Source organism: Tenrec ecaudatus, chromosome 1 (genome assembly GCF_050624435.1).
Source record: "Tenrec ecaudatus isolate mTenEca1 chromosome 1, mTenEca1.hap1, whole genome shotgun sequence".
Classification (NCBI taxonomy): Eukaryota; Metazoa; Chordata; class Mammalia; order Afrosoricida; family Tenrecidae; genus Tenrec; species Tenrec ecaudatus.
Window position 1 is genome coordinate 167,470,678 of NC_134530.1, and position 23,161 is coordinate 167,493,838.

At 44.6% G+C, this 23,161-nt stretch overlaps 1 protein-coding gene across 1 annotated transcript; it reads right to left on the bottom strand.

The window, feature by feature from the left end:
• Positions 1 to 473: 473 nt before the first annotated feature.
• On the bottom strand, positions 474 to 22,853 carry LOC142438002 (Fc receptor-like protein 3). Its single transcript, XM_075540761.1, has 15 exons — positions 22,681 to 22,853; positions 21,950 to 22,089; positions 21,540 to 21,560; positions 17,367 to 17,606; positions 16,469 to 16,723; positions 15,937 to 16,218; positions 13,635 to 13,919; positions 13,009 to 13,284; positions 9,351 to 9,629; positions 8,854 to 8,973; positions 4,876 to 4,903; positions 3,516 to 3,628; positions 3,234 to 3,302; positions 1,023 to 1,054; positions 474 to 617 (listed from the first exon to the last, which is right to left on the bottom strand). Exons 1-15 carry the CDS (start codon positions 22,851 to 22,853, stop codon positions 474 to 476), a joined length of 2,457 nt encoding a protein of 818 aa, XP_075396876.1.
• Positions 22,854 to 23,161: the final 308 nt, after the last annotated feature.

The window sequence follows — 23,161 nt, forward strand, 5'->3', positions numbered from 1 at the left end:
CCAATTTGGTTACAGGAGCACAGCATAAATTCATATATCAAGCATAAAAATTGCCACCATAAACCTCACAAAAGGAAACAAAATATTTAGAGAAAATTATCTTTGCACAGGGAGCATACCAAGAGCTTCCAATCTCAATGAGATCAATAGTCATGTGTGCACTTTTGTCGTCCTTGTGAGACCAGTTCTCTCTTCTCTAGTCCACAACTTCAGGCACTGAAGACCTACCTGTCCATCGTGGGTGCTCAGTGTGGAAAGAAAGAAGAACTTCTTCGAATGCTGCTCAGTCTGTTCTAGAAAACACAGACTTGGGCAAAGGGAAAATGGACAGATCTTCTGCACAGCCTTGCACCTCTTGCAGTCCAGTCCCTAGGAGGCAGATCTGGCTGGAAGGAAGGGCCTGGTTGGAAAGAGCAGGGAGGATGGCTCAGGCTGCTTTCCCAGAGTTTCTGTGGTGCTCGTTGGGCAAGGAGCTAGTTGGCTGAGACCAATGATGGGCATGGGACATTCTCATAGTTTTCTGTAGCATCTTCGTGGTCCCTGTCTCTGCTGTAAGCCTCTCTTAGGGTGTCCTCTGGGTGCGCCTTCTTCAACTCTGAATAGATGACTGGAGGCTCCTGTGTAAAAACACAGTCAGAAAATGGGAACAGATCACAATGATCTACATATAACCCCCTCCCAGGGGAATGGATAACAGAAAAGTGGGTAAAGGGAGACATTGGTCAGTGTAAGACATGAAATAATAATTTATAAATTATCAAGGGCTCATGAGGGAGGGAGGGGAAGGGAGGGAGAGAAAAAATGAGGAGCTAATACTAAAAGCTCAAGTAAAAAGAAAATGTTTTGAAAATGATGATGGCAACAAATATACAAATGTGCTTGACATAATGGAAGGATGTATGGATTGTGATAAGAGCTGTACGAGCCCCAAATAAAATGATTTTTTAAAAATTAAGATTAAAAAAAGTACCAAAATCTACAAAGGACCAGAATGGGAGAATAAGATTGGAAAACCTGCCTACCGTATCCTCCTGATGCATCCTTGATGAGTTTGCTGCTGGATAGGAAGAAGAAAAAATGAATGTTCCACCATGGACACCATATTTCAACTTACAGCCTACTACTAATGGATTCCAAGCCAATCTTTCATCTTTGAATTCATTTCTTGACTTTTCCTCTGTGGAGTTCTTCCAAGTCTTCCCAGGAAAATCCCCCCACAATACTCATTTACATTAACTAGCAAAGGCTCTCCTTTGTCCACCAAATGCTCAGCATAACTTTCCTGACCATTTCCTTCTTGCACCTCTATACACTGTAACCCCAGGGGTGGCTACCTTCGTGGAAGTATCGAGCATCTGCAGGAAGAGGGAGAGCATGGCTCACTTTGTACAGAGAACTTAGCAGAGGTCCGAGAATCAGTTGTCCCTCTGAAGTTGCCCAGCAGATGTTTAAGGAATCAACGTTTCAGCATGGAGCCATTAAGAACACTCAGTGCATGTGTTTTATCCTCCCAACGCATGTTTGCATCTTATTTACTTATTCATCCAATTAGCATTGCTAACAATGACTGCCTATGAAGTTTTAGGTACGCTTGAAGAGGATAATCCAACAAATATTATGGACACAAAGAAAGAAATACTGAACTAAGCTGATGCCACCAAGGGTCACCAGCATGTCCCAGGTTGGGCATGGGGAAAGGCAGTAGAATCGCCGTAAGTTTCACAGTGGTGCTGGAGCTGAGTCCTGAAATACTAGCAGGGGTCACCAAGTAAAGTAGGGTCATTGGCAGTCCAGGTGAAGTCACAAGCAGGAGTGCTGAAGCATGAAGCAGTCTGGTACAATGAGGCAAGAAGCCCTGTTGGTAGAGGGGATTAAGCATTGGGGTGCTTACTGAAAGGTTGCTACTCAATGGAGCTACTCAATGGGAGAGACATGAGGCTACTCAATGGGAGAGACATGAAGCTACTCAATGGGAGAGACATGAAGCAATTTTGTATAAAGATTTACAGCCTCCCTAAAGCCCAACTGTAGACAATTGGACATCACAGAAGGGTCACAAGGAAGGAAGGAACCAATCAGGGTACAGTAGAGCACCAATGACATTCCTCCAGTTCTTTAATGCTTCCTCCCTGCCCCATCTCCCACTATCATGACCCCAGTTCTACCTTACAAACCCGGCTAGATGGGAGCATGGACACTGGTACAGATAAGACCTTTCAACACATGGAATTCCGGACAGGTAAACCTCTCAGGAACAATGATGGGAGTACTGATACCATGAGGGGAGGGGGATGGGGGAAAGGGAAAGGGGAAATGGGGAACAGCCCACAATGATCAATGCATACCCCTCCACCAAGGGGACAGACAACAAAAACGTGAGCAAAAGAAGACAGTGGATGGTGTGAGATATGAAAATAATAATTTATCATTTATCAAGGGGTCACGAGGGTCTGAGGGTGAAAAAGGGAGGAAGGGGAAAAAAGAAGAGTTGATACCAAAGGCTCAAGTAGAAAGAAAATGTTTTGAAAAGAATGATGGCAACAAATGTGCTTGATACACGTGATGTATGGAATGTTTGTGTGTGTGTGTGTGTGTGTGTGTTTAAGATTCACAGCCTCAGAAACCCTCAGGTCTACTTTGTCCTATAGAGTAGTTATGAGTTGGATTCCACCCACGAGGAGATGACCAGGCAATGCCAGGAGTGCAGTGTGACTGGAATGGGGCCACAGGCCGAGCTTGGAGGCCCCAAAGAGTGCAGAGACAGGTAGCAGACAGAGTTTGACATGGAGACTCAGTGGAGAATGTTCAATCTAGGAAATGCCATGATCAGTTGTGCATCTCAAGGATCACACTAAAATCCGATTGTTGGAAAATTGTCTACTTAATAGATTGCAAGAGGCTTAATTTAGTCAATAGTGTGTTAAATTATAAAAAGTGAATTTATTAATTAAAAATAATTCAGGGTGTCTACATCTTTTCCAAGCATTTCACTAGCTAAATGTTATGGGTATGGTAGTAAAAAAGAAAGAAAGAAATCACAATGTCTGTCCTCCAAGGGCTTATAAAGTAAGGGTGGTAGCATGGGATGAATACGATTATATAATTCACAATACGGGAGGAGCCTCCACTTAAAAGTTGTATTTGAGATCCTTGATTTAAGGTCAATAACCTGGACAGCAAAGACCATAGGCTCTGTATATGTATTTATCTCACTTGTCTGGGACACGTCTCACCTGGGTTTTCTGTTGCCTGCTGGATGCTCAAGATCTGGGAGTACAACAGCTCACTGCCTCCAGGGTTTACTGTGAGAGAAGATCAAGATGTTATCATTACCTGTGATCAATACCCCACCCCCGAGATGCATCTTCCCATACCCCCAGTTCATAGCCACCTTCTCTCTCAAAACATAATGCCAGGAATGTTATTTTTAAATTGGATGAGACTGGGCCATGGCCATTGCCCTTCTCCCACTCTAGCCCATACAGGGAGCCCTCTGCTTCTTCAGAAGTCCTCACCATTGCTGTACATTGGCTGCAGCTCCACTAGGGCTTGTCGATTGGAAGAAGGGGGCTTTAGGGAGTCTGTGGTAGGGGGCCCCAGCAAGGAAGGCTCCAGGGACTCGCCGGGTCTATAAGTGTGACAGAGGAGATAGAGGCAAGGGAGTGAAGGATTTATGGATGACACAGCCTTAGGGAAATTAATATCCAGAAAGACAGAGCTCAACGCAGTTCATGTAAAAGAATTGTAGCTTCTTAGACTAGAGTCTACACGACTCTTTCTAGAAGATGTCAAGCAGGGAGGCGCCCCAACATGGAATACAGGCAATAAACAGGACAGGAAGACTGAGGCGCACTTAGTAGACAAACGCCACACTGTCTCAGGGTCTTTCTGATAGGGAAACATTCTTCTATGGAAAATGCTAAATTATTTTCAAAAGGGAAAATACTTTCACATTGATATAAAGAGAAGGTTCCTTTTCCACAGCACTTGATCTTTGTCTTTTTTCCACAAGCTCTCCTTCAATTTTCCACTTTAGGTTTCAATAGTCAACCTTTCCTGTACGATATGAAGATTCTTCAGGAAATGTGTTGATTTTGTTTTCTATTTTCCATTCTCTTTTGCAGTTAACATGGCGGCGCAGACAGTATAAGCATTTAGCAATCATATAATGCGTGAGCTGATGAAGGGAAGAAAGAGCAATGATCGAATGAATAATTGGATCCCCTGGTGGCATCGTGGGTGGTTCAAAACAACCAGCCGCTCCGAGGGAGAAAGATGAGGCTTCCACTGTCGCAAAGAGTTGCAGTCTCAGAACCCACAGGGGCAGCTCAGCCCTGGCCTGTAGAGTGGCTGCGTGGGCATCGACTCCGTGGCAGTGGGTTATGCAAGGTGATGCCACGAAGACCTCAGCGCTCATGAATCCAACGGGGCGATTGAAGGAAATGTGAACATGGACAGCAAAGACCATGGGCTCTGTACATGTATGTATAGATATGTGGTCTGTTTAGAAAGGCGAGGAGCCCTAGTAACATCCTGGGTTACAGTTTGGGCTACTAACCGGAAGGTCAGCAATTGGCAGCCAGCAATCGCTCCGAAGGAGGAAGGTGTGGTTTTCTACTCCCACGTGGGTAGTTCTACCACACCCAAGGGTTGCTATGCGTCAGAAGAGACCCACTAACCATGAGGTGGTTGGTTATTTAGAAATATGAGTGGTCTTCTTAATTACACATTCGGGTTTCATAAGAAAGTGAAAATGTTACTAAGGAAAGATGTCCTGTCAAGTGTTCCGAAAAATGTACATGATTCACTGTGTTCCTTTAATCTGGATATAAGTAAATCTTGAAAATGCTCACAGCCAAAAGGGCGAGACCTCACCTCGGCATTCCGCTGGTAGCAACTCCTCCTGCATAACAAACAAAGAAACATCCATATGTTACATGAGCTCAGTCTCTGCTCAACTCTCTCTCTCTTCATGTGAGGTGAATGTACTCTGCGTTAGAATATTCTTCTAAAGAATGTCCTCCCCTGAAAACGAATCCATGCTCTCTCCTGCTATGGAAAATCTTACTGACTATTCAGCTTCATCTTGGAGCACACTTACCCCGCATATTAGTAGTGGCCATCTCAACTCCAAGCACTTGTGACTGATTAGCAGACTTGAAAACTAAGTCTGCTTGACAACACGGTGAGCTTAACTGCATTCTGAAATGTGTTTTTATATAAACCTTTATGCAGCCCCATAACAGATGATGCTGCATGAAGTGTTTCATTGCCCTGACTGCAGCCCTATATGGTAGATGTTCTCCCAGTGGTGCGGACAAGGAGCCTGAAGTCCAGAAAGGCCAAGAAAGGTGTAAAATCATACAGAATTCTTACACCAGTGCGGGTCAGTGAGCGTGCAAAGAGAACCTCAGATCTAGTCTCTCTTTCTGTACTGTAAATTCTGCACATTCATTTCGGAAACAGTGAATTCCATGTCATGTGGGTACACAGTGCAATGTTTCGCTCCTTCTCTTCTTCCCATCTCCGATCAGACTCATTTCCACTTACCATTCTTCCTCCCCACACTGCCCAATGCCAACAGGCTGTAGTAAGTGAAATACTTCCATGCACGCAGGACCTTTTAATGACTAGATTGCACTACAACGATCTATTTCTGTGTTTGCTTCTATTGCATTCCTCTATGAGAAGGTGTGTGTGCTAAAGGATGCAAAACTTATCTTAGTTATTTTGGTATCTCCTGTAGAAACTACCCAATAAATGTCTGTTAAACAGTGAAATGAATGAAATCATATACTCTGAGGACTGCAAATGACATTTTAAACAATGTTTAATAGCTGGTTGCCTTAATAATCTGGTAACCTTAATATGGAAGTCTACTCCATCAGCCATGGAAATAGGACCATGTCCTTCCCTGATTTGATCTGTAGCCCTGCATCTGTCTCACTAGGCCTAGAGACCCCAAATTGCTGCCCAAAGTCAGCGTACTCAGACTTGCCTTCATGAAAAATGACTGAATGCTGTTCACAAATGTTCTCCAAAGGAGCAGGCCTCCCGGGTAACCCTGTACCTGTCTCCTTAGAGCTTGGAGAACCACAGAAATCAACCAACAAAGTTCTTGTGGGTGGGTGGGTTAGCTCAGTTCCAGGATACAATCTGAAGAGACCCAGAGAGGTTGCTATCTATAATAACAACAATATCTACTGAAGATGTATGGTCCAGACACTGTGATCAACTTGTCTCATAGATTTTAAAAGTAGAGATTACTATCATCATCACCAGTACACATATGAAGAAACTGCAGTATGGAGAGCTTATCTACGTGCATACTATCAACTAGTTGAAAAGTTACATTACTAAAATTTTAACCAGGAAGTTCAACTACTGAGCCAACAAATTCATCACTTATCTTGTAACTTGTGGGACATGCGAAGGCTAGGGAGCAGAGTTCTTGGTTTTAGAGAAAGGTGGAAGGGCTGTGCTTGTCCCAGAGAAGATCTAGCACTAATGAGGATGAAGATTCTGCTCGAAAGGGGTTGCACGTAGGATGGGAAAGCTTTTGAGAAGAGTAAAGGAGAGGCTGGACTGTCAGATTCCTTGGTTTAGCTTCTTTATTAAAAACAAAATACTGGCCCCAGAGGGTATATTTGGAGACCTAAGTCCTGAGATCCAGTTCATCTGAGTCACATCAGAAGGTGGCAGGAAATCTTTCCTTACCTGGTATGATTTGGTGTTGCAATGACTGATCAGTCTGTTTTTGGTTTTTAAGACACTGTCAGCTTCAACGCTGAGCTCCTACGGTCTCTATTTCTAGTGTGGATGATAAATTAAAAACTGTCATCAGAGATGGATCGTGATGTAGAAAAGTAACAGTTGAAGTATAAGATCTAACCGACCGAGGCACCTGGTGGTGTAGTGGTTCTGAGTTGGGCTGCAGTTCTCAAGCTATAACTACCCTTCTATGAGTCAACAAGGTTAACGGAGAAAATGTGACTCAGACGTCAGAGAGACCCCCATTAAGGCCTGACCCTGACTCCTCATAGATACATAAATATGAGGAAATTAGTTACATTCCACAAAACTCTGGGATTCTTTTAATCTCTAGCATGGTGATAATATAACAGGTTGAGGTTCACTGAGTTGAATTTAATGAATAATTAGGAGAATTAGACAAACTATAATATTGTATATTAATTCAATTTTATAAAATTGTATATTGATTCAATTGACTCACAACAAATGATGCATTTTATAATGAGTATGATTCAGGTTGGAATGTTCTTAGTCTCTTTTACATTTAGAAATCAAACACAGAGACACAAATTTCTGTTTAGTATTATTTAAGAAAATGCTAAGTACCCTAGTAGCTTTGAAATATCAGTCATAAAACATTGGTTCCATGTGTCTTCCAAATAAGAAGAACAACAGCCGCTTGAGGGGAGGGAGTAGTGGGATGACGTGGAAGCAGCACGGTGAGGGCAAATGTGTCGGGTTTTCATCACATATAGGTGCACAACTTTATTTATTTACTTGGTTTCCAAGATGCAAGAGAAAATAAAATGTCACGTTAGACTATAAGAAGGAGCAGCCCAAAAGCAAGGGATTGTTCATTTCAAAATAGAAAGTCTTGACATCTTGCATTGACACAACCCACTGAGGTACAAAGTCTAGACCCTCAGAGGCGACTGATCCATGAATCAGAGAAACGAAAGCAGTTACAAGAGGACGGATATAAAAATGACAGCAGATGGAATCACCCAGAATCAAGAACTGACTCAATGGCAGCCAATAATAACAACATCATACTGAACAGCGAAATATGGACTGCTTTCCCATTAGAATCAGCAAGAAGACACGGGTGTCTGCTCTCTTCTTTTCTATCGATCATTATACATAGGACGTTAGAGCCAATACAACAGGCAAGACAAAGATATCAGAGGACTATAGATTGGAAAAGACATACAACTGCCTTTATTTACAGATTATATGATTATCCATGGCCACCTAACTAATCAGTGAGTTTAGCAAGGTTGCAGGGTATTAAGGTCAATATACCCCCACCAAAATAAAAAACAAAAAACCAATTGTACTTCTACATGCCAGCCCTGGTGGTGTAGTAGTGAAGCTTGGAATTGTGGCCTGCATGGTAAGCAATTCAAAACCACCAGCAACTCTGTGGAAGAAATAATTGGCTTTCTACTCCTGTAAACAGTTAAAGTCTCAGAAACCCTCATGGCGGGGTGGGGGTCTCTATGAATCAGCATCGACTCTATAGTATTGAGTTTGCTTTGGGTTTTGGCATTCCTACACACCAACAACAAACGATTGGATATTGGAATTTCAATATCATTCTCAGTGTCCTCAATGTTATCCAAATTTAAATATATTTGACCAATGTTCTTCAGGGTTAGGTTTTCATCTATACTTTTAATTTTTGGTACAAATGGAGGTCTTGTGTCTATGCTCACACTTTTTGGTATTTTCAGTAGGCTTTGGAGTGAAGCAAGTCAACAACTACTTAACTTTCTAAATTTTAAATGGAAACAAAACTCTACTGCCTGATTTAAATCTCCAATTAAACACACAATGTAGCAATTTCATTGAGAATTTTATTTTACCTTTTGGTCACTGTTGCCTAGAAAATGGCAGTAGTGGAAGTGACAGCTCGGTACTTGAAAGGGAATAATGGAACTTCATAGGATGCACACAAACCTCCAATTTATTATTACAATTTATTGTACATAAATCCCATTTAAAATCATTGGTAGTTTACAAAAGAATAGCAAGGACGCTAGGAGAGGAGAAATGGAAGCATGCTGTCACCAGAGCAGAGAATAAGAAATAAACACTTACTGGATCTCCTTCGGGTCCAAAGGTAGAATAACAGAGCGACCAGGGCTGCAAGGCCCAGGATGCTGCACAGCCCCCCGATGCCTCCTGAGGTAACACGGCCCATTCTGTTCCTGGAAGACCCTGGAGAGGAAGACTGTACTTGAGCTCCAAAGACTGCACTTGAGCTCCAAAGGCAATGGTTTTAGATCTTCACAAAACTACGGAGATCTAGCCAGGTACATTTTCTTGCCAGGGCTCAATTTCTCCATATGAAGGATCTCCCAGTATAATGCATCCTCTTCAAAATAATGTTACTAGAACAGTGATCATCAGCATCCAAGATTATTTATTATCTACCCCCTTTCTCTTGTCCTCATGACATCAGTACCAGGGTCCAGAAGCCCAAGCTTGGTGTGCACGTGCAAAAATTGTGGGACATAGGAGAATGCGGACAATTTATGGCAGAAATGTGTAATCGACCAGAACTGTGACCTCTAGCTGAGTCACCTCAAACCCACCTATGACACTGAGTGCTACCGGCTCACTGCGCTGGGGCTCCAGACCATTGCTGGCCTCACAGGAGTAGTTCCCAGAATGCTCTGCGGTCACAGAGACGTTGAAGGACGCGCTTCTTGCACAGGTGGTAGAGGTTGTTCCTAGGGCGACACCCTCATGATAGAACTGGTACAAGATTGGAATAGAGCCTTCCTGAGCCTCACAGAGGAGTTCCACCACATCCCCCACCACAGCCTGGGCCCTGGGAGCTCTGACGGTCAGGACGGGGCGAGACACTGCAACTGGGGGAGAGAAAAGTTCATCAGCAGACTTACTTACTTGTGTGTACCAAAGAAGCTAATAAAGAAAATACCCAGCATCGTTGAGCCGTGAGAACATAGACCTAGAATTCAGGGAAACCTGGACTTGGATCTTGTCTATGCCCCTCATTGGCTTTGTGATCTTGATTTTTTTTTTAATGCTTTAAATCTCTCAGAGTCTGTTTATTCCTTTGTGAAATGAAGCTATAATAAACTATATTTCAAACTATTATAAGTAATAAGGATCGTGCATGGGCTCAGTAAGTGTTGGTTATTATTGTTGATAGAAATAACAGCTAAGAACAAGGTTCATTTAAGAACATTCCTGACTCCTGAGACCTAGCTGTATGGCTTAGACTTCCACACCGTTCTAAAGTAAGCCCTATCACTCCCTAGGGAATTACCTTGCTTCATTTTCCCAAGTAGCATCCAGCCCCATCAAACATCTATCTCTGTGTGGATAGGATCAGAATGCCTGCTCGTGTATGTACACTCCCAGAAACCCACAGGGGCAACTCTAGTCTAGCCTCCAGAGCAGCAGTTCTCAACCTGTGGGTCGTGACCCCTTTGGGGTCTAACGACCCTTTCACAGGTTCACCTGATTCATAAGAGTAGCAAAATTACAGCAATGAAGTCGTAATGAAAATAATGTGATGGTTGGGGGAGGGGGTCACCACCACATGAGGAACTGCGTGAAAGGGTTGCGGCCTGAGGAAGGCTGAGAACCACTTCTCTAGACTCTCTGTGAGAAGGAATCCCTTCAATGGCAATGCATTTGGTTAAGTAACATCAATCCCTATGGAGCCCGGTGCCGCCGTTAACTACAAGGTCAGTGGTTTAAACCCACCAACTCCTCACAAAAGAAAGCTGAGGCTGTCTGTTCCAGAAACTATCTACAGTCTCAGAAACCTTTTTGTAGGGTCATTATGAATCAGAATTAACTCAGTGGCCATTGTTTGTTTACCATCTGTCCCTCGATGATGCAAATAATTAATATGTTCAACTACTAACTAAAAGGTTGGAGGTGTAGTTGACTCAGAGGTGCCTCAGAAGAAATGCCTGAGAATCTACAGAATCTAATTCTGACCCAAAAGAAAAATCTGCCTCTGAAAACTGTATGCAGCCCAGTTCTACTGTAGCATACCTGGAGTTGCTATGAACCAGTCAACTCACGGGCATCTGGTTTTGGTTAACGCCTGCCTTTTCATCTTGGTCTGCCCACCTATCTACGTCTCCACCTTCTGTTGTGTACCTGACTCCCTCACTAGGACTTGAAGCCCACAAGGAAGGAAACGTGTCTGTTTACTCATTCCTGTATTTCTATTTCTAAAAGATGGAATGTTTCCTGGGAGATAGTAGACGCTCAGTATTAAATGATTACGTGGATAACTGAATTGAACTAGGTTTTCAGGGGGGGGGGGGATCCAGCTAGAGCACTAGCGGTAATGGCTTCCATTTTAATTTACAATCATAGAAATAAAACCACTGGGAAGAACAGAAAGCCATTAATATGGAATACAGACCGTAAGATTTCTGGTTCTATGTTGGAAGGAAACCTGGATGTGAAAGTCAAATGTTGTAGCTCATTTACAATGGTTCCAAAATGGGAGCCGATTGTTAGGAATTCAAATACAAAGCACCTGCCCTTTATTTTACAAGGACAATGGATTTATGTCAATGGAAATGAAAATTTGCTCGCAAATATCAATGTGAATATTTTTATAAATAGTGTGTAGATTTTAAAATGAGTTGCATGGATTTGAAAGAGCATCTAATGACGTCTTGCTTCCATCTGCGTCCAGAAATCTGTGAAGCTAGCCTTTTGAACCACACCATCCGTTAGAACCAGTTAGAAGAAGCCAAACTCAGAACCAGATCTCAAGTAAGTGCCACAAAAAGTAAACTAGAGTTTTTAAAATACATGAAGCCTATTGAGTTACTTATTGATTAAAAGATTCTAAGGATTTTAAAAAATATTATTTATTTCCTCCTTAATTAAAGAAATTGTTTTATAATGTGCATATTGAATTGGCTCCTCACAATCCAGAATCTCACTGCCATGGGTCAATGTCGACTGCTGGTGACCTTATAGGCTAGGGTAGAACTTCCCCTGTGAGTTTCTGAGACTGCAACTGTTTATGGGAGTGCAAAGCCCAGTCTTTCTCTTGAGGAGTGGCAGGCTATTTCAAACTGCTGGCCTTGAGCATTGCAGCCCAATGTGGAAGCATTGCACCACCAGAGCTCCTTGCTCCTTAGCACAGTAGTACGTAATCCATCAACGCACGTCACTCACAAGCACATACATATTGAGGATGCATGTTCAACATCTTTCACTCAAAGTGGTGTTTGGGTCTCATCGGTCTACTTGGTTCAATGACTTTATAAGTGAGGAAACCTAAGTCAAGATTAGAAAAAAATATTCATTCAAGACATCACAACTACTTCTTTCATGTTTTCAGCATAGTGTCTGGAACTTCTAGTTTCCGATGCCTTCATTGATTGTGGCCAAAATTTGACCATAATGTAGGTCATTATTAAGCAAGAAGTCAGAAGTAACCTAAAAGTTTAGAACAGTTGGAAAGCAAGAGGAGGTAAGATTCTAGAGTCTGTCAAGATTTAAATCATTGAGAATTCTCTCTCTCTCTCTCTCTCCCCTGCTTCTATCTCCTCTGTAATTATCCTGGTTTAGACTGAGGCTGCCTCCGACATGACTAGTTGCCAACATGGGCTGGAAGCAGGAAATATGAGATACCTCAGTAGCCTGGTGAAGAAAACATTTGCTTTAGAGTACTGGGATGGTCCTATTATATGATTCCCCAGCGCTCAAACATTCCTACTAGACTGCGATTGCAGAAAACTAGAAGATAGGTGAGTCATTAGGATTTGGAGGCCATGAGGAAATTCCGCAGTTCCGATGGTGGGTGTATCCATAGGAGACGCGTTTCCTTTAGCAGTCCAGGGCACAAAGTAGCCATTTGGACAGACTGGAGGTGGGGGCAAAACACATCTGCGAGGAATGGTTTAGTCCTGGACAAAGATATTCAGATGTAAAGATGCTGATATAGGATTCCACTCCTCTGTCAACCATTACATATCTGGTATCTTGGAAGATCTTTGCACCTCTACTGAGAAGCCTGTGTGGAATTTGTGGCTGTTGAGGGCAGTGGTAGAAGAAATAAAGGAAGAGTTTAAATTATTGAACACATAACTACAAAGAAAATCCCAGAACTCCTACTTGAAACACAGCTAGAGCAGAAAGTCGGCTGGGGTGTCACACACAGGCAAACACACAGCAATGCCCGGCTTCTATGAAGCAGCCGTCTGTTCTTGGTTGTAAGCGCTGTGGGTACATCCAACTTACCTATGACATTGAGTGGCACTCTGTGACTGCGCTGGGCCCTCAGGGCATTTTTGGCCGCACAAGAATAGTTCCCCGAATGTCCGGCAGTCAGAGAGAGATTGAAGTGTGCTCCCGCAGAGAGGCCCGAGCTGTTCCTCACAATGACATCCTCCTGATAAAACCAGTACCAGATCGGGGGAGAGCCTCTCTGAACCTCACAGTGAAACTCCACCATGTCCCCGATGATGGTCTGGGCCCTGGGAGCTCGGAGGGTGAGGATGGGGCGAGACACTGGAACTGACAGAGACAAAAGAACCCTTAACATAGGGATTTATAACCCTAATCGAGGAGTAGCATGTCTCTAATAGTTTCTGTTGGCCCCTGATCACACGTTCCTCATCTAATAATCAGAAGCAGTTGTCTGAAAACATACTGTGAGTAGTTCTAGGTAATTCTGTTTTCTTCACTACTCAGTCTTCTCCACAAGATGTGAGATCGCTCCATTTTATTTGGTCATTTTTGCCCATCTTAGATAGCTCGTAAAGCTTCACAATCTGTTCTGTCTCCTTCTGAAGGCCCTCGCGATTAACAGGGTGCGGCATCCTGGCCTGAGAACCGTAGGATGAGTAGGAGGCCTGCCAACTTACCTTTGACGGAGACGACCATTTTGTTGCTGAGGATGGGGCCATGCATGTTGTCGGCTGAGCAATAGTACCGGCCACCGTCCCGCTCGTGTACAGCGGACACCAGCAGCTCTGCCCTCAAGGAATGGGTGGTTTTCCTTCCCAGACTCCCTTTGCCCTCTCTGTGCCAGGAGAACGCGATCACGCCTGTGCCCATAGCTACAGAGCAGATAAGGACCAGGTCTTCTCCCTCGATTATCTGGTCGCTCTGGGGCCGGATCTCTAGGTTTACATCAGACACAGCGACTCCTGCAAGGCACAAAGCAACAGGTGAGCGTCTCAGGACCAAGGCGGATGCAATAGGCACCTTTGAGCAACGGGCAAAGGCTGGAGGTAGGTAATAAGGGCTTAAGCGTGCGTGCTGTAAAAACATCACCCTGGTGTTGGATAAGCACTGAATTGCTAACTGCCGCTTTGAGGGAGAAGATGAGTCTGTCTGCGCCGTGGAAACCTTATGACTCAGGATTGCCACGAGCCAGAATCAACTCAATATCAGTAGGTTTTATTATTATCAAGAGAGAAACACCTTTCCCAAAACATCCATACAAATCCTGTCCTTGGCAGGATTTTGATCTTCATAAACCTGGTGTTGGCTGCTGTCGCATTCTATGGATATTGCCTTTAAGAAGTCAGCCATGTGCCGGTGGACTGGAGTAAGAGAGAACACCGAGGACACTGCTCCTTCACCTGAAGTGACTACGCTCGGAATCCACAGCCCTCCGACTGCTTTTACCAGTACACACACACACACACACACACACACACACACACACACACACACACACACCGTCCAGGGGTGAACACCAGAAATGCGGGGGAAGGGAGACAGCAGATGGTGTAAGATACGCAAATAATAATTTATAATTTATCAAGGGTTCCCAGAGGTGGGAGGGTGGGGGAGGGAGGGGGGAAAGAGGAGAGGGTACCTGGGGCTCAAGTAGAAAGAAAATGTTTGAAAGTGATGATGTGTCTCTCTCACACACACACACACACACACACACACACACCCTCAGGGGATGAATAACAGAAATGTGGGTGAAGAGAGACAGCTGGACAGTGTCAGATGCAAAGTAATAATAACAATATATAATTGGTTGAGGATTCATAAGGGTGGGAGCGTGGAGGAGGGAGAGGAAAAAAGAGAAGCTTATACCAAGGGCTCAAGTAGAAAATGTTTTGGAAATGATGATGGGAACATATGTGCTTGATACAATTCATGGATGGATTGTGATAAGAGCTGTTAAAGCCCCCAATAAAGTGATTTTTTAAAAAATCAAATGATGTATTGCATTGTGCAAATGTGCTGCAAAACACTTGTCTAAAGTGTCACCAAGGAAGGATGCCACTTTGAAGATTGAGGTGGGTGCCTAACCCAAGTTGTGGTATTTTCAGTTGCCTATATGCGGGTGAAAACTGGATACTGAACACCATGATTAAGCAAATTGATGCCTTTGCCTTATAATGCTGATGAAGAATATTAAATATGTCACAGACAGCTGAAATAATAGACATATCTATCTTGGGAAAAAAAGAAAATTGTGATGGCAACATATGTACAAATGTGCTTGATACAACCGATGTAAGGATTGTGATAAGAGCTATAGGAGCCCCAGTAAAATGATTCATATTAAAAAAAAGTCTACTCTGGCCCCACCTTCATTTCCCCTTATTCTTATCCAGTTCTACTTCCAGTTCATGTTCATCTCATTTCCAATTATTTTGGTTTATGTTTAAACCCCTAAATGGAAGCAACTGGTATAATCTCTACAGTCATCATGTGATCAGCTGTGCCTTCAGTTGTCTGTTAACTCACCAGAAAATATTCCGTGTGTCTCTAGATTACCCATAGGGCTGGAAACACAATACATGGTAAGCGACTACTTTAGGTGAATGAGAATGTCTATTGAAAATAGGCCAGTGTTGACCCTTAGGGGGAAAAACTAAAGTCAGTGCTATAGAGTCGATGCCGACTCCCCGTGGCGCAGAGGGAGGGTAGATGGCCCCTGTGGAGTTTTGTAACTCTAACTCTTCAGAGGAGTAGAACATCCTGTTTCGCTCCCACAGAGCAGCTGATGGTTTTGAACTGCTGACTTTGCAGTCAGCAGCAGAACAGGTAACCAGCACGTCTCCTGTTTAAACCACAGTGGGAGTACTATCAGGCACTCTGGAAGCTCCCCTCTGTTGTTACCATTCCATGGGACAGGAGATGCCACCACTCTCCTCTCCCTGGCTCTAACTCTGGATGGGCAGCCCCATGGAGACTCACTTTGCACATGAACCTGAGAATGGAGGCTCTGTTTTCTGAAGGTTTCCCTCGTTGTCTCTGCTTCACACCAATATGATCCTGAATCTTCTCTCCGCATGGTAGTCTGGAATTCTGGGCACCTGCTCCATCCTGCTCCCAGGACCTGGCCCTCTCTGAAGAAGCGGAATTGAAGCTGGGTGTGTGGCCTCTGTGGGGTGAGCCAGGTCTCACATTTCAAAGTCACTGGGCTCCCTTCAATGGGGTTCATGGGGCTGGCTGTCAGTTTAGGAGGTGAAAACAGTTCTAGAGAGAAGAGCAAACACAATCTCTAGGACAGTAAGGCACGTGCTTCTGAAAAGATATCCCTGTGTTCTCAGCATTGGCTATTAGGAGATCGAAAATCATGGGCCTGGAACCAACTCCCATCTCCCTCCCCATGATGGAGACACGAAGTTCTTCATGAGCACGGATGTCCTCTCATGAGCACTCTCCCTCAAGTCTCACACAATGTTTCCCTGCCAAGTCCTACTATCCCCAGGAGTGTCATTATTACCTTGAACTCGGATCCTGAGAGATTTTGAATGTTCTGTCCATGTTCTAAAAATATTTTCCCCAGAAGCAGAGCAGCCATATACACTGTCCCTGGAGATTAGAAAACGGTCTAACTGTTTGTTCTTCATCCTAGCAAGTTCTTTTCCATCCTTGTAGTAAGTCCTTTCAATAATTATCTTGTCTTCTTTCCCCAAGCATCTCAGTTCTACATCATCTCCTTCAAAGACATCGTATGGAGCCTGGAGGATCAGCCAATCTGCAAAGAGTTGGAGGAACACATTCAATTGATCCCCTCTTCTTACCCCCCCCCAAATTCTCTCTTTTGCCCACGAGAGAAGAACTGCAGTGCTATGCATACCTGAAAGTGTCATTCCCCCACGTGTTTATGTGGCCCCAGTACCCAATTCTTCCTTGCCCTAGTGTGTAAACCAATTCCCAAAATCTGCCCTTGAGAGAGGCCCATATTGTTGTGAATTTGTTGAGCCGAATTTTTTCACTTAGAACTGTGCTCTACCGTGCACCATAGGATTGTCGTGGCGTTGACATTAAGGAAACAATCGCCAAGCCTTTTTTCTGAGGTTCTTCTGAATGTGTTTGAACCATCACCCTTTGCACTAATGACTGAATGCTTAACCATTTGCACCACCCATGCTTCCTCATACAAAAGAAGAATTTTATCTCGTACTTTTCTTTAGACCCCAGTCCCTTTGAACCACCGAGTTGCCCACAATTCTCTGGATGGGTGAGTTCGGTGACTCATTGGCCCACTGCTGCCCTAGCTCCTTATTTTACCACTGGTTCTGTACATCAGATACCCCCAGACCTGCTTATCCTCTGCCTAGGCATCTTGCATTAACCCAGCCCAAGGTCCTCTGCCCATTATGATGTTCTTTCCTCACCAGATGAAAATTCTACATGCACCGGGTCACTGAGAGAGGACCCTCCAGTCTTGCATTGGTACTTTCCGGTTTTTTTTATTTTAATAGTTTCCGATTTTCCTTGCAGTGTCGCCTCGTAATACCAAGACGTGTCTTCCAAAGATTGAGAGTGGGGTCCCTTGCAGAGGAGAGTCACTGTCCTTCCTTTGAATACCGGGTTCCATGGAGGCTGGAGGAGAACCACAGCTTTGGGAGCTGTTCCTGGACAGGAAATAGAAAGATGAAGTCCGCTGGGGATGAATGGGGGTGACCAGGTACAGGACAGAGAAGGGTCTAGCTTTGAAGCCGAGTCTGCCTCAGCTAATTCCAAGTTGGCATCAAGTTGGAACTGAACAGAAGCAACCTCGGTGAAACGCCTAGGATAAAATCTGTGCCTCCTCATCTTATGCCTTGCCTCACAGGACCTAGGTCTCAGGTCCCTAGTGAAGGTTCAGAAAAGACCATGAAGTGAGACGTGCAGTTGGGCAAGAAGTGGACTGATGCTGAAATGCTATTGTCCCATGCCTCCTGTCCACATCAGGCTTGATCTCAGAAACACGTCATCTGGACACATCGTTAGATTCTAGAAAACCCTTCCTATTTGGCATTTAGTGAACTCCCCCCACTCCCACACCCCACCTTCACTACTTTCATTTATTTTATGTTTATTTCTTTTTAGGAGAACAACATAATTTTTATTCTGAAGAATTTTTTCTTTTCTTTCTATTTTTTAAAATAATTTTATTGGGGTCTCATACAACTCTTATCACAATCCATTCATTCGTCCACCCATGGTGTCAAGCATATTTGTACATTTGTTGCCCTCATTATTCTCAAAACATTTTCTTTCTACTTCAGCCCTTGGTATCAGCTCCTCATTTCCCCCCCAACCTCCCCATTTCCCCCTCCCTGATGAATCCTTGATAATTTATAAAATATTATTATTTTATCATCTTACACTGCCCGATGTCTCTCTTCACCCAGTTTTTTGTTGTCCATTCCCCAGGGAGGAGGTTATATGTAGATCCTTGTCATTGGTTCCCCCTTTCCACCCCACCTTCCCTCCACCCTCCTGGTATCGCCACTCTCACCACTGGTCCTGAAGGGGTCATCTGTCCTGGATTCTCTGTGTTTGCAATTCCTGTCTGCACCAGTGTACATCCTCTTGTCTAATCAGATTTGTAAGATAGAATTGGGATCATGATAGTGCGGGGCAGGGGGAAAAGCATTTAAGAACTAGAGGAAAGTTGTGTGTTTCATTGATGCTACACTGCACCCTGACTGACTCGACTCCTTCCTGTGACCCTTCTGCAAAGGGATGTCCAGTTGCCTACAGATGAGCCTTGGGTCCCTAATCTGCACTCCCACTCATTCACAATGATATGATTTTTTTATTTTTTGATGCCTGATACCTGATCCCTTTCACACCTTGTGTTCACATGGGCAGGTGTGCTTCTTCCATGTGGGCTTTGTTGCTTCTGGCCACTCATTTACCTTCAAGCCTTTGAGACCCCAGATGCTATATCTGTTGATAGCTGGGTACCATCAGCTTTCTTCACCACACTTTCTTATGCACAGATGTGTTTTCAGCAGTCGTGTTGGGAAGATGAGCATCATGGAGTGCCAGCTTAATAGAACAAAGTGTTCTTGCATTGAGGGAGTACTTGAGTGGAGGCCCAGTGTCCATCTGCTACCTTAATACTAAACCTTTTTGAGAATGATGATGGCAACAAATGTACAAATGTGCTTCACACAATGGATGGGTATATGGACTGTGATAAGAATTGTATGAACCCCCAATAAGGTGATTTAAAAAATATTAAATGTATAAATATATGCACTTAGATCTATTTCCCCATTATCATATATAAATATATTTACATATGTACATGCCTGTATTTAGGCCTCTATAAATTCCCTTTGCCTCCAAGTTATTTCCTTTATTTCCTTTTACTTTCCTCTTGTCCCACTACAATGCTCAGCCTTCATTTGGGTTTTGGTAATTCCTCTCAGTTACCTTGCCCTTGATCACTCCCTACCAGACCTCCTACACCCTCCTTGCCACTGGTTTTGAATCACTTATTGTTCCCTTGTCTCTGAATTGCTTTACACCACTTCCATCCCCCCCCACACACCTCCCCCTCTCCCATGTCCCCCAGAACCATCCATCTCATTGTTTTCTTCTCCCCATTGTTTATCCAGCCTCTTATTTAGTTAGGCCTGCAGAGATAATAATATGCACATAAAAACAAGATAGCGCCAATCAAAGCAACATAGAAAAACAAAACAGCAACAACAACAACAACAAAATGACAAACAAGTCAAGGTGCGAGGTCAGACCAAACCCAGGGAGGTACATGTGAGTCCAACATAAAGAAGGGGAAAGGAGGAAGGAGGAGGGAGAATGGGCATGGGGAGAAACTGAGATAATGACATGAGGGGAACAGGGCTCTAACCCACCCAGGGGGAGAGTATTGGTTGTGTCCCCACAGAATTGGAATGTGCATACAGACCCCACCATGACGACGAGCCAACCCGGGAGGGCAACGCAAAGCATGGAGGAATCCATAAAAAGACTGGACTGTAGGGCCGGCCCCAACCAGACCCCCACCATGGAAGGGTGTGCCACAGAGAATGACACTAGAACTTCTGATGGGGGAAAGGAACAGACCTACCATACCCAGATGGAAGCAGAAGCAAGTGAAGGGGGTGGAAGGGAGTGGAGCATACCCTGGCCCACCAAGCTCTGAAGACAATAGCCCCACTTGGAGCAGCCAATGCACAGAGAGGACCATATGGCCGGTCCCACTATGAGACACGACACCCCTCACTCACCCATAGCCCTACAGAAGACAACACTGGAGACAGTGTGGGAATTGCACCCAATCTGATCCCACCACACTGAGGCAAAACACTAAAGGCCTGCAGCAGAACAGCAAGGGGAACAGAGCAAGGAAGTCCCCAGGGAATACTAAAAATAGACTTTGGGGCCAGAGCATGGCACCCCATCAGACCCGGCCGGAAAACGCTCCTAAAGGTCAACAAACAGACCTTGAACTATTTACAGCCTTTTCTTTCCTTCACTACTTTTAACCTTGCTTAATTGAAGATTCTATTGGGAAGGTAACTTCTCTCCACTTTTCACAAAATTGAAATATAATTAATAATTAAGGGATGCAATGAATTTGGATGAAGGGTCTGGGTTGTTTGGGAAATCAAACTGGTGTATAGAATTGCTACAGACTGATGGGACTGGACATTGAGATGTGACGGTCACATGAGCGCCTTTGGGTGTGTAAGGATTCGGATGCGGCATTTCCCTCAAAGAACGAGTGCAACTTCCATGCTCTTTGACAGCAGCAGAGGCCTGGTGGCGCAGTGGTTGCGAGTTGGGCCTGATACCAAAGGTTCATAGTTCAAAACCACCAGCTGCTTCTTGGAAGAAAGATGGGGCTCTCTACTCCCGTAAACAGTTACAGTCTCAGAAACTCACAGGGGGAATTCCACCCTGCCCGGTAGGGTTGCTATCTGTTGGCAGTGAGTTCGGTTTTCTGTTTTTTTGAAAGCAGGGACTAATTTGGACAAACGGAAGGAGGTACCTCAAAGTATTCCAAATAAAATTCACTGCCATTGAGTCCGTTCCCACGCATAGGCACACTCTAGACCAGCGGTTCCCGACCTTTCGAATGCCGCTTCCCTTTAATACAGTTCCTTGGGTGGTGACACCACCCCCAGCCACAAAATCATTTTCACTGCTACTTCAGAACTGTAATTTTGCTAGTGTTATGAATTCGGGGAGCCCTGTGGATGGATCGTTTGACGCCCAAAGGGTCATGACCCACAGGTTGAGAACCGCTCCTCTAGGGTGTAATGAAGGTCAGGGCTGAAGTCTTCTCAAGGTCAGCCACCTGCCTACAATATCAACCATCTGCCTCTGCCTTTCCTTCTGCAAAGGTTCCCTTCCTCTCTGCACTGAGGCAGCCTAGCACTGGGGAAAGAACTGGGGCTCGGCCAGCATAGGAATAGGTCTGACCTCCGTCCCACGGCTGTGGGTACATGCATGCAGCCCTCATGTACCAGGACTGGGGCAAGGGGTGCTGCCTGAGGTGATCGATGCCCAGTGAACCCGAGGCCTGGAGGGAAAGGGAAACTTACCAAGTTGCTCACCTCCAGAAGCTGCAAGGGAGCCAAGAGTCAGAGATTAGTACATAAGCCGTGTTCCTCAAACATTGACAGCTCTCAGAAAATTTCCAGCAACACAGACACGACTGATTTTGTTCCTTTCTCCACTCCCACCCAGCACCACCCATAGTGCGTAAGTAAAAGCAATTAATTGGTTAATTAAAACGTATGTTTTATAAGCATTGAATGACTTTGTATCCACAGCCGTAACCCCTCTCTCTGCTATTCCATTCTCAGCAGCTTTATGTTCGGTCCCTTCCTCTCTTCCTCAGTCCCAAATCCGCAAGGTCGAAGGAAGAGCGCAAAATCGGAGATAGAAGCTCCCTAACCTTTCCCCTGACCGATTTAAGGACCCAAGGGATCTGCAAGACCTGTCTACTCACCCAGGATCAGCAGTAGTTGCAGCCGCCAAAGCATGAAGACCTGGCCTGGTGGAAGCTGGAGAGAGTGTCTCACCGAAAGCCAGGCTGATTGTCCATGCAAGGTACACTGCAGACTGCTGCTCAGATGAGACATGCAAGACCTAGAAAAGGGGAAGTGGCAGAAGTCAGCATCATATCCCTCCTTTGGTTGTCAAAATGTGGTAGCCTTCCGAAAGCTGTTCATCTTTCAATCCTGGCATCAGTGCGCATGCGTCCTGGGCTATTGGGTCACCTTCCCAAGCATAGGACTCTCAGGGGAAATGTCCCCACACTGACTGCATTCTCAAATGTCAACCTGGGGAGTTGGTAGCATTTAGACAACATTTTCCTGTTTCTTCAAAGGGACAATCGTTTGACTAGTCAAATTCAAAAAGCTTTGAGTTTCTCTTGAGGCTCCTGATGCAGACTGACATGGGAAGTATGGCGGCCACTCTTGTTTTGTGCCGCGAGTCCGTGCAGAGTCAAGGTGTCGAGCAGATACAAAGGCCTTTTTGACCTTAAGCATAAACTTGGCATGGAGCTGCTGAACAGGACACTAATTGAAATGGGCAAGTCAGCAAAAGGACTGTCCCAAAGCCTCATGCCGTTTTGTGCAAACTTACTAAGAACCTTCCCAAGTGGCCTTCCCTGGTCTTGCATTCAGGGATTTCCACCTCATTGTTTCCTGTGAAATACCTCACTCTTTTCCTTACCGGCTTTCTTTGTGTATGTATCTGCCTCCGTGCGTATCTTTCCCCCCTACAAACATAAAAGGGCCCATGTGCGCGTTATCCACTGTTACGGTCTCTGAGCCTATCGCGATTCCTTGGGTAATGTGGACGATATGTGTGCGGAAGCCTGGACCAGAGGTTCTCTGCACTTCCATTACCGCCCTCTACGGCAGTGCTTCGCAACCTTCCTCCTGCGTGACCCTGTCACACAGTGCCTCACGTGGTGGGGACCCCAACCATCACATTACTTTCGTCACTACTTCATCACTGTCATTTTGCTACTGTTCTGAATCGGGTGACCCCTGTGAAAGGGTCGTTTGACCCCAAAGGGATCGTGACCCCCCCACATTGAGAACCGCTACTCTAAGGAGTTTTCAGATTTTTTTCCAACTCATCCTTCTCATCCATGAAATATTAATACCACACCTACATTGTACTCTGTTTATGGACTTTACATACAAAG

Bases quoted from the DNA above. Each gene is read 5' to 3' on its own strand.
- LOC142438002 (XM_075540761.1), bottom strand. From the start codon at position 22,853: ATGGAAGTGCAGAGAACCTCTGGTCCAGGCTTCCGCACACATATCGTC. The intron at 21,561-21,949 runs GTGAGTAGACAG...GCTCCCTTGCAG, and splicing joins GCAACTACTGCTGATCCTGG to CTTCTGGAGGTGAGCAACTT. The intron at 17,607-21,539 runs GTAAGTTTCCCT...TTTCCTGTCCAG, and splicing joins TTCTGGAGGTGAGCAACTTG to GAACAGCTCCCAAAGCTGTG.